The following is a 19299-nucleotide window of genomic DNA, read 5'->3' as shown; positions in this document are numbered from 1 at the left end:
TTTGTGTCAATGACTCAGCACCACTTTCTTAATTGTGTGGACATGCACCGACAGGACAGACTGTGGCGCTCCGGTGTCAAGTGAAAATAAATATAAAATGCAAGGTAATGTAAAACACACTTATGGAGAACATCAATTTGAAAAAGTGGAGACCATCAGGAAGACAATCATGTTAATTCTTCAACCATCTTTTGTTTGTGCAGCCTTCATGTCCCGTCCAGCTCTCTAATTATTTAGCCAACAGATCGCTGTACCTCCTTACAGCAGGTTATATGTGTGTATGTTTGAAACCAGCTGTACGGTCTCCAGCCTCTTATCAGTGTAACCACGACCCCTTAGTTAACAGCAAACATCTGTTGCCATCCATGCTGCTGTAAGCAGCTCAAATTGAACGCTTGCCTAAATTTCTAGCCATAATTTACCCATCAGTCCGACCAGGTCAAGACCCACACCCCAACGATTTGTCTATTACTATTTTTAGCATTACATTAAAGGTTCTTATTCCAGCGCCAATTTGTTTAAATCTGTCACTTTGTGAAAAATGCTGCTATATTGAAGTGGGCAACAAAGTTGACATTGTATTGAGCAAAGTGCCACAGACCTGAACAAGATCCCTCCACTGTTATTATAACACTGCCCTGTTAGCATTTTCCCCCTTTTCTTCTGTATAACACTGGTCTGCATCAAAATAACCAACAACAATGCAGAAAATGTTTTCAATATTTTTTTTCCACATTGAAGACAGTGGGGCGGCCCTGTGGTCCAGTGGTTAGTTAGTGTGTCAACCTCACAGTGCAGAGGTACCAGGTTCAATTCCAGCTCTGGCCTCCCTGTGTGGAGTTTGCATGTTCTCCATGGGCCTGCGTAGGTTTTTCTCCGGGTACTCCGGTTTCCTCCCACATTCCAAAAACATGCATGGCAGGCTGATTGAACACTCAAAATTGTCCCTCGGTGTGAGTGTGGGCGTGGATGTTTGTTCGTCTCTTTGTGCCCTCGGATTGGCTGGCAAACCGGTTCAGGGTGTCCCGCGCTTACTGCCCAAAGAAAGCAGGGATAGGCTCCAGCACCCCCTGCTACCCTTGTGAGGATACGCGGATCGGAAAATGGATTTATTTATTTACTTATTTATTGCCATTTTGAACACAACCATGCAGCTCAAAGGGATCACTGCGCAAAACTAACTTTTATTAAGATAAGTTCCAAGAACAATACTTGAACTGCCAAGGGAATTTTGGGAACATTTTATTTTTCCCCAAATGGTCAGTGTATTTCCAGGCCTGTCCTGGGCATCATTTTTCGGTACATGACTGCCACACCCCATTGTTCACTACGTTTCGACGCATGACGGCCCTTCGATGACAACTTTTCAATGCATGACGGCTGCAGTAAAACAACTGTGTGAAGCCTATTTTGAAATCGACCTCAGGGTCGTACAAAAAGCATGGGCCCCTCTCACTCTCTAACAGTGTCTGTGAGACAATGTCCAAATATAAAAAAAGGGAGCACATAGAGAAAAACGGAGATTGGATTCTCCAGCTGGAATTTCCCTCGAAAATGTTGACTACTGAATGAAGCTTCTCTTGTTTCTGAGTGTATGACATACCCAACTAGCGAAATGTTGAGCAGGTATAGTTACAAAACTGCAAAACACCATGTCACATCGCGCCAATTTCTGTTGACAGCAAGCTACACCGCTACACATAAACATACACATAGCTGTTTGGTTGCCTTGTCTGCCAGTGAGGTACTTGAAGCTTGTTTCTGTGCGCTTGCGTTGTTGTGTGTGTGATAGTGTGTGTTGCACTTAACTGAAGCCGTGTCTATTTCTGTCCGGGGTCATATGATGCTAGACAGAGTAGATGTTATGTGTTTACAACAGTTTTATCCTGAGAGGACCACAACAGTTTTCCGACAATCACATTTGTCTGCCTCTATTGCACAGCACAGCATGCATGACTGTGAACTTTGTGTTGGGATTAATGAGAATATTGTGGTAGTAGTGAAAATAAAAAGAAAGTTGACATTGGCTTGAAGTTAGTTTTCTAAAAACAAAGAGCACCTCAAATCATATGAACCCAGCTGCGTAGTTTATGGACATCTAGACCATTAAATATGCACAGCTACAGTATATACAAGCTTCTTTTACAAAACATTGACATGCCAGAACCATAAGAGAAGATTTACATTTATCTGGCCTTGCATTTTACACAGAATGGAGCAAAGCAGGAACGTGCAAAACGGTATCCCGCTATCAGATAATTTGACGTGGGACATGTCAGCGTCAGAGACTAGTGTACCATATAAAGTACTCGTCGGATAGTGTCAAAAAGGGACAAGTGTTGGCCTGGGGTTAAATTACCCCCCCCCCCCCCACTAACGTTAAAACGTTCCCTTGGATATTCCGTACTGCTTTTGTTATTGCGTTGGTACTACCTCTAGACCCACCCCATCACAGCTCCCAGCACCATTTGTACCGAACAGCCACCGAGAAATAAGTGATACAAATGCCAACTTGTACACATAGTGTAAAAGGGGTACACGTACACATGCAATTTCCATGGCAACTAGCAATTGTTGCCAAAGCCGCATTGAGGTAGCTCCACACCTTTGCCATAGTGGCTCTGTATCATCAGTACAATAGACAGCTTTGTGCCAATGCCCAGCACGTTTGTCTGCATTGGCCACTTAAGACTTCTCCATTCAATGGAACATTGTTCAGATGATTGCAGGTATTGCAGTCACTTTGCCAACCCTTGACAGAGGCCGTCTTTTGCGACATATGGCATATTGCTGCAAGTCGTTACACGTGCTTCATATCAAATCCAGATGTATGGGTGTGGGAGTAAAAAATACATTATCAACTGAAACCAAACTCTTCCCCTGACAGTGCAGACTTGAGCTGCTGAATTACTGTGCAATGAATAGATTTTGCCAGTACTAACACTTTCTTGGGCCTTTTGGCCTCCCTGTGGTACTCTGACATCTGTTAGCCCCACCCTTAACAATAATATGCAGTCTCGTGACGGATGGATGAATGGATAACGAAAGAAGTGAAGCAAGAAAGAGCATCTTGTATTTTTGGGTTGCGTTTGAGTTAGTATCATTCACTACTAGCCTAACCCTTGGCTAATTAGTCAATAAGAGAGGACAAACTATATTATATCTACATTATAGTGTTCTCAAATGAACTATCCCAAGTAAGCCTCATCAGGAGCCTTATTCTTGTTTCCAGCCTCTGTTTGCACGCCGCACAAACTGTACTCAGAACAGGTTTCTCTGCTGGATGGATTTGCACTTTGCAAGAGAGCACAGCCCCACACATCCATGCATAAGAACCTGTTGGCCCCACCTTTGCCCACAGGCGGACTCAAAGTCATGCAAACCCAAACACATACAAACACAAAGACATGCAGGAACAGTCCCACACAAAAACTCAAGTCACACTGAGCAGTCACACAAACGTTCTGTCAGTCATCATGATGTCCCTGGGTAGACAATCCAGCCTGAGGCCCTCCAGTAAAGGACAGCGACTGAGCCTTCAGGGAAGAAAATGACACAATTCTTTCGGGATGTCAAAATATTCACAATAGCATGATTTTACTGTAATAAATGTACCTCCCTATCATTGTGGTCTTGTCGGTAAAGAAAATAATAGCCGTTGTGTATGATGCATGGTGAGACTGCATCAGGAGCTTGCATTAATCGTGTGATTTGAAAATAAATAAATGTTGGAATGGAGAGATCTCATGTGAATAATGACACATTAATCATTAACACGCCAACCGCAACCAGTTCCGTCCCGGAGGTACACCTTATGCGAGCGACGCATCATCTTTGACCGGGGAAGAGGCACCTCTCGCCGCCCGCCTCCGTCCCCCCAAGGGCTGGTTCACACAGGTTGGAGCAGCCTGTGTCCCAGCTCTGGGAGGCAAGGCCGCCTTCACCTCCGACCTTAGATCAGCCAAGACAACCTGCCGAATTTAACCATGTCATTAAGCAGAACCCCCCCACTAACAAGAATTCTTTTGATTATTTTATTTCTTGTTACTTGGCTGTTTCTATACCTGCTTTGCCTTTGAATGTGTTCTTGTTTCTCACACTTGACTTGAATTTTTGAGGTTGAAATTGTTTGAACTGGGAGAAGCCCCATAAAGATGAGAGAATTACAACGCTCAGTGCTATTTTGAACATATTTGTGACTTTTTTCATTTTACTTTTTTCCTCATTGTCTTCTTACCTCGATTTCTTTCATCACAGTGTCAATCAGAGAGAGTCATAGACTTATCACATGGAAACAGCGTGATGCCTTTGACAAGATATTTTGTCTCTGCACTTGAACCCAGTAGATCCAAACTCGGACTTGGTCACAGATTCACTGAACTCAATCATGCCTGTTTGTCTATTTTTGTCTTTCAGGAGGCACCAGAGACATCGGATCAGCCTTGACAAGGATGTGCATGAGACATCGCAGCATCGAAGCCAAATTCAAACAGTTCTCCATGTAAGGAATTGAATTTGTGTGTGAATGTGTGTGGCACCCATCTTTTGCTCAAGTACCACACTGCTGACATTTATTTTCATGCCAGCTCTGTTTTAGTCAGTGCTTGACTGGAATGTAAGATTGTCCGGGTTTGCATGTACAATCAAGCCTGCCACCATGGAGTATGTCGTAACTCATCAACACATTTGGTGTTCTTCGACCCTCATGAGACACATCCAATAAAAGTCTCTGCACATGTGATGTCACTCTACGCACCAAGTGTTGATGTCATGTGCTCCTTTGTGCAACTATGCCCCCTGTAATTCTGTACTGAGCAAGAGATGATGCGTCAAGCATTCACTATCTGTGTTTTGGAGTAAACTCTCACATATGTACACCACATTTCTCTCAACATTTCGCACACACACACACACACACACACACACACACACACACACACACACACACACACACACACACACACACACACACGCGCGCGCGCTACCCACCCAGACAAGGGGCTCTAATTTCGAATGGCATTTCAGCACATTCCTCTTGAATCTTTATAGCAGGACCCTGCAGACGGGTGGGGGCTATACCGACACACCCACTGACAGACAGACAGACAGAAATGTCTGCAAAAGAGCGGTGCAGTCTAATTTTAGTTGCATGTACTAAGCCTGCAGCTGCCAAGCACTCACAGCTTCTTAAACACAGTCACAAATGCACAAATGTCTCTTGACTCAGTGAGGTAATGATTGACATATATTACTGCACAAGCTTCTAACATCCAACTGTGACACAGTTGGGTATAAACACTGTTGCTCAATCTCCCGCCTGTTAATGATTGACAAAATAGACCACCTTTTGGTTGAACTATCCGGTTGTCTGTCATATATGCCAATAAACTGGAGTGAGGTTGTACAATGGGAGCGAAACATGAAAACATTTGCCATTGTCACAGAAATACACCAAAAATATTGAAAATGGGAGGACCAATACATTTTAAATGAACTTCGCTAATCACACTAGTACCGGTAACTTCTTTTTTCTGCAGGACCTTCTTGGAAGCTCTGATTAACCCCCTACAAGAACAGATGGAGGAGTGGAAAAGAGGTGTCTACACTCTGGATAAGGACCATGCCAGAGGTAGAACTGTCATAGGTCACTGATTTGATTCACTGTCATGATAATTACCTTATCGCTTTGTTGTTTGATAAATAATATGGCCACAATAGTTCTTTCCGGTAGATTTTAATTTACATGTGTGTGTGTTTACACTTGTCATCAATGTTCAGTTGCACTGCTTCGTTCCTTCTTTTGTTAGTCATCTTGTTCACCGCTCTGGTAGGCGGGTCTCAAACACACACAGACACACACACAGACATGGTGTGACACCGGTTGAAATAGAGTGAAAGACTAAGTGTTCCTGAAGCTGCGTTTTTCAATAGCTGGATTTGTACAATGACAGAAAGTTCAGCGAGTTAAATGGAATTTTTTCAAAAGCTTAATGTCATAGTAGAAACGTTTTGTATTCAAGCCAGATGAACGTGAAGCGGCCAGCTAACGTCAACAAGCTGGTATGTTGCATTTGTATGAACAAAGTCACAACACAGTGAACCTCGAAGTCCATTTAAAAGGCACCCACTCCACCCAATTTCTTCAGATGGAAGCAAAAAGAAAAACAAAAAACAAAAACATGGCGGGACATCGAGGGCTGTCCATTTCCCGACTGCTTAGAATTATAATGCCTCACAGATAGTGTTACTGGCTGAAAGGCAAAAGGATTCAGCCGTTCAACACTGTGGAGAAACCGGCATTTTAACTTAAAGGAATGCTGCAGACCTTTCATAGGCATTACAAATTGACCAAAAAACAACAACAAAAAAACAAACAGCCATTCCAGTCTTGTACAAATGGGTGAACATGAACATTGTAAAGGAGATAAAAATGATCAGAAATCTCATTTTACTCTGCCATGACAGATATGTACTTTTGTGTTACATGTTACTATTTACCGTTAGTGCATTTTTTTTCTGCATAGAGCATGAGTCTGCTTTATTGTTTTATTTATCCAAGACATGTATTTATTGTCACATTTCAATGCCACCATTAATACAGTAAAAGTTAATTCCGCTTGAAAAAGATGCACACTACTTGAAATATTATGCTCTACTATCGTTATTAGTGACATTAAAAAACAAAACAACAATTGGTTATCTTGATAGTTTCTGAGAAAATGTGTTGTCCTAAAAAATGTCATTGTGTCAGGCATAGTCACTGTCATCGCTTTGAGCAGACATATCAAGGTTCTATTGTAATCTGCTCTGCCACGGAGGGACATTAATACAAATTTCCTGCACACATTTGTCTTCACTAGAATATAAGAGAGCTCGGCAGGAGATCAAGAAAAAGTCATCAGACACACTGAAACTTCAGAAGAAAGCAAAGAAAGGTAAAAACAGACTTATTTTGCTCCAATCTTAATATTTATTGAATAAATACATTACAGAGAAGAACCTCAGTGATGTGTGCAGAAGTACTTTGTCCTAAATGATGAAGACTGCAAATCTGGTACAGCTAAACATTGCCTTACTTGGTAGCTTGCACAGGGCAATTTTTTTCTCTCTCTGAAGTTCTCTTGGCTCAGGTTTTACAAATACCTGCACCCATTTAAAATATAAATGTGCTACAAAAAGCAGTTGGATACACTTCCCTCCACTTTGTTTTGAGATATTTATAATTGGACATTGTAAAACATTCCATCAGTTAAACTGTCAAACTTGTCAAGCAGATTTGGTGATTATTCCTTGTTGTTCTGCACAGCAAGTTCAGTTTAATACACTGACTGACCACAATGCAGACACTTTCAAAAGGAAGGTGTCATTCTTTCAGTTGACTGTTTTTCTCCTTGCTCTCATGCGGTTCTGATAACCATCCTTCTCTTCCTGGAGCTGATACTGTGGGTAAGTCAGTCAGTGTCAGTGCATCGGTAGATGTTTGCAATGCTTTGCCAAGACCATTGGTTCCATTGTGGAGAGGCTATCAAAATGGACTGATAGAGACTATCAGTTGGCCACTCCACAGATGGCGTCTTTAATTTAAATTTTTTGGTTGCTATGGGTACATTGATGGAATGCTGCCAGTTTAGGAGCCTTACCCTAGCTAACTGCGACCCCTTCCCTTTTATGTATCTTCCTCTGCCTCCTTTCCTTTGTTTTGTTGTGCCTTTTCTCATTCAAGCTGTGCGGTTACACTGCATGTAGCCTCAATGATTACGTTCCTGATGTTTTGCAAAGGACATCGGATTAGAAATGCACAAACATACCAAATATTATATACTTATAGGGAAAGCCAAATAAAAAAAATGCTGTTTACAATAATACTGGTCTAAACACGGCATTCAGATTAATATTGCGCTTGTGGAATGTTAATTAAGCAGCAAAATCCACAGCAAAAGGCTTTCTTGACATGTGTTTTTCGGCATCAAATGATGAAAAAGTATCAGCTTGAACATTGAATATCTTGAATTTCTACTGTTCCATGATAAGGCTGGGTTTTCAAGTTCTCCTAAATGTTCCACTCCTTATTATGGTACTTTCAAATAATTACTTGTTAACTGTAACATTAATCACAAATACTCTTAGTTGTCAATGTCTCATTCAAAGAATGGAAAATACAACCATTGTGTGCTAGTCGAAAAAATAGCTCACAAGTTTGGTTATGTGGTTTAAACCAAACAAATGTCCTGTACCCTTCAGCTGAGTTGTAAAAGTAGTTCAACCCAGAACCTCTTACAGTGTCACTAGTAGAAATCATCCAAGCCGCTTATCCTCACGAGGGTCATAGGCATGCTGCAGCCTATCCCGGCTGTCTTCGGGCAGTAGGCGGGGTAGATCTGAAGTGGTTGCCAGCCACTTGCAGACTAGTAGAAACCTGTGGGTTTAGAGTGTTAGTGCCTTTAATTAAACAACATGGTACTGCAACTATATACCATATGTCATCACAAACTGCTTCAATTTTTCTCCATTCTGCATATTATATATTTTTTATTCATTCTACATGGTATATTGTCAAACAGCAGACTGCCATTCGGACAAACGTTACCATTATTTGTTCACATTGGACAACAAGACATCAATTCTCAACAGGCGAAAAATCCCTTTACAGATAATACAGCTAAAACAGCCAGTGCGTCCATGTATACCACCCATCAACCTGTAGTATTTTGAATGTACTGGCATGGATTTCTTTGTATTATTTGCCCAAATCCTTTGACAAGTCATGACTTCCTGTGATTGGAAAAACAGTTAGTCGTAATAGGGCTTTTCCCCGCTTTGGGGAAAAGCACAAACTTTAACAGGCTCCATTCACTCAAAGCAGCTGTGAAACTTGCAGTGTACAGTATATTTGTTGACCTCATTCGTCATGCCTCATTAAAGTCATACCTTGTAATATAATCAGCCATGGGTTTTTTTCAATATGATGATTATGTATAATGATGTAGTGTTCAACAGCAAAACTATATACAGTGAATTTGTCATCACGTCTGTGCTGCTGAACTTCTGACTGCCATTGACAAGGTCTGATGGACTTGAAAGGCGCCATTTGAGTTTGGTTGCCCAGGCAGAAGATCTAATAGACCCGAGTGTTGTTCACTTGGAGTTTAACAATAGCGTATCAAATACTTTGCAGGCCATTGTATCTCCCGGCTTTGGGTAGATGCCAACTTTTGTGCCTCCATTTGAAAACGCCGAATGGCTGCACTACATCTTGCCTCAAATCTAGGCTGTTTCATTTGACAGAGTCTTGTCGAGGTTGGGACTGGCAGTCTCACCATGCATCAGTGTTTTCCAAAACAGCCATAGAATTATCCTGAAGCAGAATTATTCTTACCACTTTTATAGGGAGGCCCTCTCATACACTCATGCAGGGAGAAGTCAACTGACATTTTTTTTCACAGTCTGCATTCAGAGAGAGAGAGAAAGAGAGAGAGAGAGAGATCAGCATTTCAAAATAAGATTAGTGCGAGTACAGATACCGAGTATCGACATTGGGCCAATACCAGCCTTATTTCAAGGTATCAGATACACGACGGCGACCGATACCAGTATTGGCCACCCTCTTGCTGCCATTTTGCTACTGGGATCTAATGTGCATGCATGAAAAAGGATGACATTTTCTCGAGATTCCCACTGTATGAGAGTCAGCTACCTTTAATAACAGGATTGAAGGGGAGTGGGAGGCATTGGGAGTTGTTACTTGAAGCACTGTTGTATTCAATTTAACTCTTTGCTTCACACAATATTATGCCTCACAAACGATGAAAAACAGCTTATTTGGAGCCTTGCTATTACACTGGAGAGCCCCCCAGCAGCTACTTCGGTCCCAGACTTTTACACCTTTGGTGCAGAAAGGAATGTCTGTTCAGTTGCTCCAAATAATCACCCCCCACAAAAAAAAACACTTTCAAATGCCACTTACTATATGTGCAATACTCTCTACACATTAAAAGCACAATGTTGATGTTTTTGTCAACTTGAAGCAACATTGTAAACAGCATTCCCGCCCCCCTAACGTTTTTCTTCATACTTGTCCTTTTGTTCTTTTCATAATACTGTATATTATTGCTCGCTGCTGTAACGAGTGAATTTCCCCATTGTGGGATCAATGCAGGGATGAAGTCTTCTTCATCTTCATTTTTTCTTTTGTCCATATGCATTGTTCATTTTTTGTGTACGTGTTTCAGGTCGTGGTGATATCCTGCCCCAGTTGGACTGCGCGATGCAAGATGTCAATGACAAATACATTCTTCTGGAAGAAATTGAGAAAGAGGCCCTGAGGAAAGCGCTGATAGAGGAGAGACAAAGATTCTGCACTTTTGTAGCCTTGCTGCGGCCTGTAGTGGTATGTAGTAAGTTGTAGTACAGTACTCACAGCTGGATTTTTCTGCAGCACCGCTGTATTGGTAGATACTCAAAAAAAGTTCTGAACGTAGTCACACTTCTGATACATACTGTTACGCATTACTGTATAACCGCTTTTGCACTGCTGTGTCAATACTTGATTGCTCACTCTACTCTGCTCTGAATGATTCTGACAGGATGAAGAGATTTCAATGTTGGGAGAGGTTACCCATCTCCAGGCCATCTCTGATGACCTCAAATCACTGACCTCTGATCCCCACAAGCTACCTGCTGCCAGTGAACAAGTAATACACCCGTGTTTAATTGATTTAATTTTTTTTTTTTAATGATCTCTTTCAAAAGGTGCACCATATGTACAAGTATAATCCTTTTTGTTCCTCCCAGGTGATCTTGGATCTGAAAGGCTCAGACTATAGTTGGTCTTACCAAAGTCCACCCTCTTCCCCTAGCACCACTACATCCAGGAAGTCCAGCATGTGCAGGTAAAAACACAATATATACACAACCACAAAATAGAAACCAAAGATACATCTTAAATTAGGTGTACATTTATCTGCAAATGATATGAATTAACACAAATCTTTTCTAAGTCTTGTGTAAATGATCTTTCAGTTGCACCATCTAGTGGTGGATATTTGCAGTAAGTTATTCATTGTTCACTGTGCTCCCTTCGAAAAACTCCGTAGTGCATTGGCGATAGGAGAGCCACTTTTTATTAAATGAGAGTTTAGGCTCGGTCCTATCCGCATTGGTCATTGATTCTGCTTATCTTGCCATGGAGAAAAATAAATCAGTTTTTACTTATGTGTTACTGATGTGACAGCTAAACATATCCAACCCCATTACTCACAGTTAATCAGTACAGTCGGCAGCAACAAGCAAGGTCCACCATCTGGCCCATGAAGGGCCATCTTCTCCCGTTCATGCTTAAGTCTTTTTATTATTAACTTTTTTTAATGTGCATTTATTCGGTCTCAATGTTGTAATAGCCCTCCGAGGGAAGACGTAATTCCGAAGTGGCTTGTGGAAAATTAAATTAGTTTGACTTCCCTGCTCGAGAGCGAATCCTACTACATCATTTATGCAAGAGTTATTTTTCTCGATTTTTCATCCGCTTTCAATACAATTCAACCAAGCATCTTAATTTCTGAACTACTCCATCAAGGAGTGAACCCAGATTTGATTCACTTGAATGCATCTTTCCCCATCAACAGAACACAGCTTCTGGACCAAGTTTTCGAAGATGCCTATCACAGCCACACCACGCGATTGGCTAAGAATATATTCTCCAACATGAGCCATGCTCTAAAAAATGAATGTGTGCTATTGCAATCTGGGCATCGGTACTGTGTGCCACGCTCTTACAGGGTCAGGCGCAAACAGTCCTTTGTACATCAATCAATGGTAAAGCTAGCGAGGAGCTTTCTCAAAATCACACAAAATCAAATGAGGCCTTAACGAGAGTCGACAGTCTTTGTTGAATGTTAATGTTTATATATTGTGTTTGTGTTGTCCATTGAAGTGCTTGTGTATGATGGTGCTGCTTTTTTAATACAAGGCAAATTTCAGATCTTGTGTCTGACAGTAAAGTATCTCTCTATCTATATATATAGAGAGAGAGGAAATGCCCTCTCCGTCCCAATACCTTTGATGTTTGATGCAAGTCAAAATGCCTTAGACTCTAAGGCATTTTGACTTACATCAAATGTCATCATCAAATGTACCTATGTACATTTGAAATGCCCTCACTGTCCCAATACCGTTGATGTTTGATGTAAGTCAAAATGCCTTCTAAGGCATTTTGACTTACATCAAACATCAACGGTATTGGGACAGTGAGGGCATTTCGCTCCCTGCCAGCCTCTTTTACTGGTTATTACGGTATGCTGTTTTGACGAAAGTGGCCTCAGCTGATGCCAGCTACATCATGATGGGCTGTTTTAATGGTTTCCTACCCTGTTTCCTCCACACACCCCAATTCCCTGCCTCCCTAATTTCCTCTTTTTCTTGACTCTTTATGCAAATTCTCACCTTTTATTCACCTATTTGGGTACCCGTGGTTCTCTGCTCCTCCTGCCAATGTCCCTCCCTCCCTGTCACAGTAGTCTGAACAGTGTTAACAGTAGTGACTCCAGGGGATCAAGTGGCTCTCACTCTCATTCTCCTTCCTCCTCTTCTTCCTCCTCTTCCTCACACCACCTCTTCCACCACCATCAACCTCGCCAACGGTACCACAGCTCCACGCTGTCCCAGCAGGCCCCAGCTCGACTCTCCAGCATCTCCTCGCACGACTCTGGCTTCATCTCTTCATCGCATGACCAATGCACATCCTCCAAGTCATCGTCACCAATGCCAGCAAATAGCAAGGTCAGAAGATGCTCTCTCCTAAACACTTTTAATTGTGTCTGTAACATGTACAGTACATGAAATTGAAGTAAAACGGTGTTGTATGACTTAGAATCTGAGTGGGGGATCCAGACGTTAATTGTCTATCTACCTATCCGTTAGAGCAATAACTTTGTGACTGTGGTAAGGTTATTATAGCTTGACTGCACAGGAAATTAGTGTAGGCTTCTATTGTGGCCTAGGGCAAAGCAAGTCACTCCCACTGCTGTGACAAACTGATTTGGAGAGCGTAAGCATCCTGAGTTAATATCTTTACCAAATGCGCCTCTTAAAATGTAACACACACACTGGGAGTACTCTTTTTTTTTTTATTCTATCCCTATTCACAGGTCTCATTCTTGAAATTCAATTAAAAAAAATCACTGAGTGTGGCTGGTCTACATTGCCTCTGTGTGGGGTTGGAATGAATGAGTTTATCGATGTTCTTTAAGACTCTTCCTTTAGCAAGCCTAACACTCCCAACATAAATGCCTTTTACTTCAGTTTAATGGACTTCCTGCTGCACCGCCTCCACAGCCTCTATGTTCACATGACTGCACAGCTGACTAACTGCTGAGAACGATGGAAAAGTTGCCTGTGCTCTCTAACATACTGCTTGTCTTGCTGACTGTCTGTCTATGCCATTCTGTCCATCTGTTTGTCTTTGTCTCCTGCTATCTTCTTTTGCCCCCCTTGCTGCTGCTTTGCTTGCCGTCCCAGCCTTGTGCCAGTTCCAGCTCCTCTGAGATGTCAGATTTTGAGCACCTTCACTGTGACTCGAGCAGGGACCCCCTCTCTCTCGCAGCAGCTGCTGCTGCATCTCTGCATACTATTGACAAGGTGAAACACTGTTCCACTGTCTGCCATTGACTCTTACACACAGAGAAAATCACCTACATCCCTGCCCGCATCCTGCATCGTACTAAACATCATAACTGGCTAAACCAAGTCGTCAGCGTGCCTGTTTTCCCTCACATGACAAAAACGAATTCTGATGAGCGAAAGGAAAGGGCGCCCTGTCACAAATAAGGCTTCCAAATCCAATGTCATCTCCATTATTTGTTTCTTCATTTGAACAATATTTTTTTAGCTGTTTGTCATTATGTTGTACCATTTTACAGAGCCCACAAGGTGACATGGATTGCCCTTGAATATATATATATATATTTTTTAAGAGTTTTTACAAGAGGATATAATGATTGCGAGGGAACGGTTCTTTGTTCTTTCATGTCACGTTAGGGGCTCTATCTCATTTTGAGATACACGTTGGGTGAAAAGTAACATGGCATTAAAAGTTGCTATTCCAATTCTCATTCCTAGTACAACTGTGTTGAAACAAATGATCCATATTCTTTATTCTATGGGGAAATGAAAGTAAAGATAAGAAAAAGAAAGAAAGCTCCTGTCAAAGCTCACTCCTGAACAGTCACATGACTGACCATTGAGAACATCATAAATAAAACGGTAAGAAATCCCCATTAGTGCTCTCTGTTAAAAAAAAAAAGTTTTTGTAATTACTCAGTGATACTAAAAACGCTGTAATTTCTGATGCCTAATTGTGTTTCACCCGTGCTGTAGTTCTCCCAATTAATGTGCCATTTGTGTTCTTTTGCTTTTATTTTATACCTTTTATCATTTCAGTAATTCATCCCATTGTTTCTGTTGTCTTGTTTTGTCACAATCCACCAACATACACAAGCAGCTGTCCAATGGCTTTGACCACTACAGCCCAGCCAACTCCCCTACCAGTGGTGGGAGTTTGAGCTCTGGCTCCAGCACAGCCTTCCCCTTCTTCCCTCCATCCTCCTCTTCCTCCTCCTGTCCAACACGATCATGGTCACGTCCCGCTTCAGCACTCCTGCCAGATTTCCCTCACAACTGCCCCATGGGCTCTCCCACGATGCCTTCCTCTCATGTGCCCAGCTGGAAGGTTTGTCTTGAAGATTTCTGGCATCTGATCAAAATCCCATACTTGTGTTCTTGAACAAATAAATTTAAAAAAATGAGGAACTGTGCAGCGTTTATTATTGTTTTGGTGCGGCGAAAACTAAACCATTCCTCACAACACTAATTTGTGTTTCTTTCCAGGACTGGGCAAAGCCAGGGCCATACGACCAGCCCATGATCAATACATTGCGAAAGAAGAAGGACAAGGGGCCTCCAGTTGTAATGGACAATAAGGGAGTTGCGGGCAGGGAAAGCAGCGCACCGCAAAGCCTTGCAACCGCTACTCTGGCTCCAGCTGAGATGCCTCAAAAAGTGTCACGAGAAGAAAGGAACAGGACAACACCAGCCAAGGTTACTTTTCCATATCTCGTTGTCACCCTACCTTGTTATTTGTATGTACTAAGTCTCACTGCTATGTCCTCAAATGTATTCATGACTCCAGGCTGGTGATCTTGAGACCCACGATGAGCTGGCTCTGGCCTTATCAAGAGGCCTGGAATTGGACACCCAGAGGTCCAATCGAGACTCAATCCAATGCTCCAGTGGATACAACACTCAGAGCAATACACCCTCCTGCTCTGAGGACACCATACCCTCACAAGGTAACCCAAAGCAATCGAGCAGTCAACATCATTTTTAAAGTTTAGTTTTGTCAGTGCACTAACTTCTCTGTGTTTCTTCTCCTCCAGTGTCAGATTTTGACTATTTTTCAATGACCGAGGAACAGGACCCTGAGCAGCAGCAGTCCGACTTTGACAAGTCCTCCACCATCCCCAGAAACAGTGACATTGGCCAGTCGTACCGACGCATGTTTCAGACCAAGCGGCCTGCCTCCACAGCCGGCATGCCAAGCACACATGCTCCCTACCCGGTGCAGGGGGGCTACCACAATGGAGCCTGTCCCTCAACTCCCACCCACAAATATTCATCATCTGGGCCTTATTCACCTACTCCAACAGGTAGGTGCACACCACACTTATATCATCCTGTGTCCTTTTAAGTACAGTGGTACTTTGACTTATGAATTTAATAAGTTCCATGACAAACCTTGTAACCCAGTTATACAAATCAATTTTCTCTATTGAAATGAAGTTCAGTTAATACTTTGCAGCACGATAAAATGGTTTTGATGGCATGCGTCTGCTGTATTGTGTGCACTATGTTCTTATCAAGGCTCTTATTAAATAAACCATACTATCATTTGTGTTTCTGTCCCTCCAGGTTGTTCAAATCAGGTGATTTATTCTGGTTATCATAATGTCTCTGGGTCCCATTCTACAAGTCATGGTCCAGTTATTGTCACCCCAGGTGTTGCAACAATCCGTCGCACGCCTTCCTCCAAACCTTCTGCTCGCCGCTCAGGCTCAGTTGTCGGCACAGGTCCCATTCCTATTCGTACACCAGTCGTCCCCGTAAAAATACCAACAGTTCCCGACATGTCAGGAGTCCTAAACGGGAGCAAGATTGGAGAGGAAATCAGAAAGATTCCAGATTCTCCCACATTTCCACAAGGCGACAATAGTGGAGAGCCACCCGTGGTGTCTTGGAGCGGTCGGGCGTCGAGCAATCCTCCCACCGTCCCCCTGCCCAACCAACTGGCCCAGCAGCACCCTAACAGTGAGCGAGGAGAAACTGAGACAGGAGACGAGGCAGATGGCAACATGCTGGTGGCCATCCGCAACGGAGTCAAGCTCAAGAGGACCCTCACCAATGACCGCTCAGCACCTCGGATTGCGTGATCCCAATGACATGCAAAGTCAAGACCGTGTGAGAGAGAAAAGAGAGTTTTATTCAACAAATGTAACTATTTCTTTTTGTTGGGGTGTAAAGATGTCTTCCTACATGATTAGGTATCAGATCATCAATGAGGTCATTTTGTCAGGTTAGTGATGCCTCCCTGAAAAAATGACACGTCATAACAAAAAGGGGATTGCAGAACCACCTTGAGTACTTAACATGATTTACAAACCACAATTTGACAATTGAGTCAATCGATGGTTAATTTCAGAAGTAAAAAAAGATGACTGTGAGCGTGTTCACATCCAAGAAGGCTACATGAACACGGGGAAACGAGGCAAGTGATGGAATGCAATATCCAGGGGAGGGTTGCCCAAGTAATTGCGGGTCGTGGTGGTTGTCATTGACCTGTGTTGAGGTCACTGTGACCTTAAAAGTGCTTCAAGCATCTGCACAAGGAGTTGCTGTGGGCAAAGCCGTCCTCCGTCCGCTGTAGTCATCCACAGCACCACTGTGGACACATGTCTGAGGTAGCCATCAAGTTTCATGACAAAGCAAACATCAATGCATGATGTTATAATCTAGATAAAGATGTGGAGTGCAGCAATACACGGTTGCTCCTTTTCCGTTTGGATCCACGAGTATTCCTATTACCTGCCTAAATTCTTGATTTGCGTCCACGTTGCCAGAAGCATGCTTTTGCTGCTTTTCACACTTAAACCTTCATGCTACGACACAGAGCCTGACACTTTCAGCGTCATCCCTTTCAACAAGAATGTGTCCCAGCACAGTTGTCTTTAACATTATATAGCAAGTTGTGTACATACATAGACCTTTTTTTTTAAAAATAGCATTTATTAGCAGTCACAGGCACTGCCTTATACTGTGGAGTTATTCACACATAGAACTTACTAATAAACTTTATGTGGAAAAAAGGGATACGTTTAACATTTCAATGTTTTTATGGAAATTTGTACTAGTTGAGAACCCTTATGAGAAACTGTTTCTTTCAAAACAATCTGTATCATTTAATCTATTATCTCTGGACAAGTTCAAACTTTGGTGTTGTGTCATGTCAATGGTGTTATGGATACACATCCACTCCAAAATTGTATTATTAAAGAAATGCTGTAGTTTAATTTTTACAGGACAATAAGATGCTGTAGCAACATGAGGCTTAGCATCATACTTTGTGTATTTGCATTTCTGTTAAAGCACTGTGCGATCGTGGTGACTGCATATAAGGCTTGTAAACATGATTTACTTGTACAAGCATTATTAATTTATTTTCTCCTTTTTTTTTTTTTTTTGCAACTCACCCTCAGTTTATAACATCATAACAATGGTATTGACACCATGTTATCTGATTTTCTGTTATTTTTGTTTCGTTAGGTTGTTTCTGGCTTTAGTGCCATAAACCTGTGGTCTATTATTTCACCTATGTTTACTGTATAACCTGTATTTTGTCAGAGATCACTGGTGAGAAAACTAAAACAAACAAACAAACCAAAAAAACACTACGTTGATTTAGCTGCCCTGACAGTCTCTGCACAAGCACATCCATATTGACTTTGTAATGAATACGCTTCATCAGTATTATTGATGACGTGGAGAGACAGTTAGTCCAGTTTTCCCCAAAGTGTTTAGACTAAAATTTTTTATTTGTGTTCAGATCTCAGATGTTTTAACCAAACATACTCTCATTTCAGCCGTCCGCTTGTACATAATGTGTATTATCTACCTTGGGATATTCATATTTAAATGACTAGTACAGCAGTTATTATATATTATATCAGAGTTCCTTATTGTCTGTATGTAGAGACTGAGAAGTTTTTACTCTATATTCTGAGCAGGCAAAAATCAACTTGTTTTAGTTCAGGTTTGTAAATTCACACGCACACACTTATCTACACAGTTCCATGGTTAGTTTGTTCCAAAAGTACGATATTTTGTGTAATGACCATGTCAGCGATATAATAAAAAAAGACAAATGTGACTCCTTGGACTTCAATAATAAGATCTTTCTTTTACCTCCTCTGAAATATTTCCTTCCTCCCAAATTAAGCAAATCATTGTTGACGGCCAAAATATCCACATTTGAATATTGCGGTTTCACATGACAAAGACATGTTGAGTGATGTAATGTGGGAACATGATTCAAGGGTGGTAGTGGGATTACGAATGGTTTTCTACAGGTGCCTTCACTGTCCAAAGTAGGCCCAGCTCCCCATGGAATAATTTGTGTAGAATTTGGCTGAACAGTCACCCACATGCAACATCATGGCCACCAGGGGTCAGTGTTGCCTGTGCAATTCACTACAGTTTGTATATTTTATATACTGTATAACAATGCATGCTCTTTCACGTGCCCCGAAACCACTCATTTGATCAATAATCGCGTATTAAAACACTCAAGCAGAAGGCTTCAGATAGATTTGAGGACGATTTATAAGGACACCGCTGAATTAATAATAGGAATGTTTCCCTGTGCTAGAAAAAAATGCCACTGCATAGCTTTCCACACAATCATTTTTACTTGAGGTGTGGAATTCTGCCTAGTTGGACGACTGCATGAACGCATCACGTGCGTAAAAGGCAGGAATGTGATCACGCCCAAACGTACGTATAACGTTGATAATCCCTTAAAATTAACATTCTCACATTCCAACAGAGCGGAGTTGGTGATTCCTGCGCGTTTACAAATTAACAATATATCTTTGAATTTTATCAGATGATCTTTTATATGAGTTTGATATATGATTATCTAGTATTCTTCAAAGTTAATGTCGATTTCGACTCCCCCAAACACTCCGGTGTAGTAAA

General features: G+C 41.8%; 1 protein-coding gene across 5 annotated transcripts in view; it reads left to right on the top strand.

Moving 5' to 3' along the window:
* LOC147203545 (protein MTSS 1-like) overlaps positions 1 to 18472 on the top strand; it is a 38008-nt gene extending 19536 nt beyond the window's left edge. For 2 of the 5 annotated variants that reach the window (XM_086113458.1, XM_086113457.1), the window contains 14 exons: positions 4417 to 4501; positions 5538 to 5629; positions 6861 to 6935; positions 7435 to 7446; positions 10230 to 10387; positions 10584 to 10691; positions 10792 to 10889; positions 12510 to 12774; positions 13513 to 13632; positions 14495 to 14722; positions 14881 to 15090; positions 15182 to 15341; positions 15429 to 15698; positions 15961 to 18472. In XM_086113458.1, the coding sequence (XP_085969584.1) occupies positions 4417 to 4501; positions 5538 to 5629; positions 6861 to 6935; positions 7435 to 7446; positions 10230 to 10387; positions 10584 to 10691; positions 10792 to 10889; positions 12510 to 12774; positions 13513 to 13632; positions 14495 to 14722; positions 14881 to 15090; positions 15182 to 15341; positions 15429 to 15698; positions 15961 to 16478 (2399 nt within the window). In that variant the 3' untranslated portion in view covers positions 16479 to 18472. The remainder of the gene's footprint in view (positions 1 to 4416; positions 4502 to 5537; positions 5630 to 6860; positions 6936 to 7434; positions 7447 to 10229; positions 10388 to 10583; positions 10692 to 10791; positions 10890 to 12509; positions 12775 to 13512; positions 13633 to 14494; positions 14723 to 14880; positions 15091 to 15181; positions 15342 to 15428; positions 15699 to 15960) is intronic. The other 3 variants (XM_086113461.1, XM_086113459.1, XM_086113460.1) reach the window with 3 other exon arrangements.
* The last annotated feature ends 827 nt before the right edge of the window (positions 18473 to 19299 follow it).

Source organism: Hippocampus guttulatus, chromosome 6 (genome assembly GCF_054856545.1).
Source record: "Hippocampus guttulatus isolate MCC_2025c chromosome 6, RoL_Hgut_1.0, whole genome shotgun sequence".
Classification (NCBI taxonomy): domain Eukaryota; kingdom Metazoa; phylum Chordata; class Actinopteri; order Syngnathiformes; family Syngnathidae; genus Hippocampus; species Hippocampus guttulatus.
The sequence above is the reverse complement of the archived record's forward strand: the minus strand, read 5'-3'. Positions and strand labels throughout refer to the sequence as shown.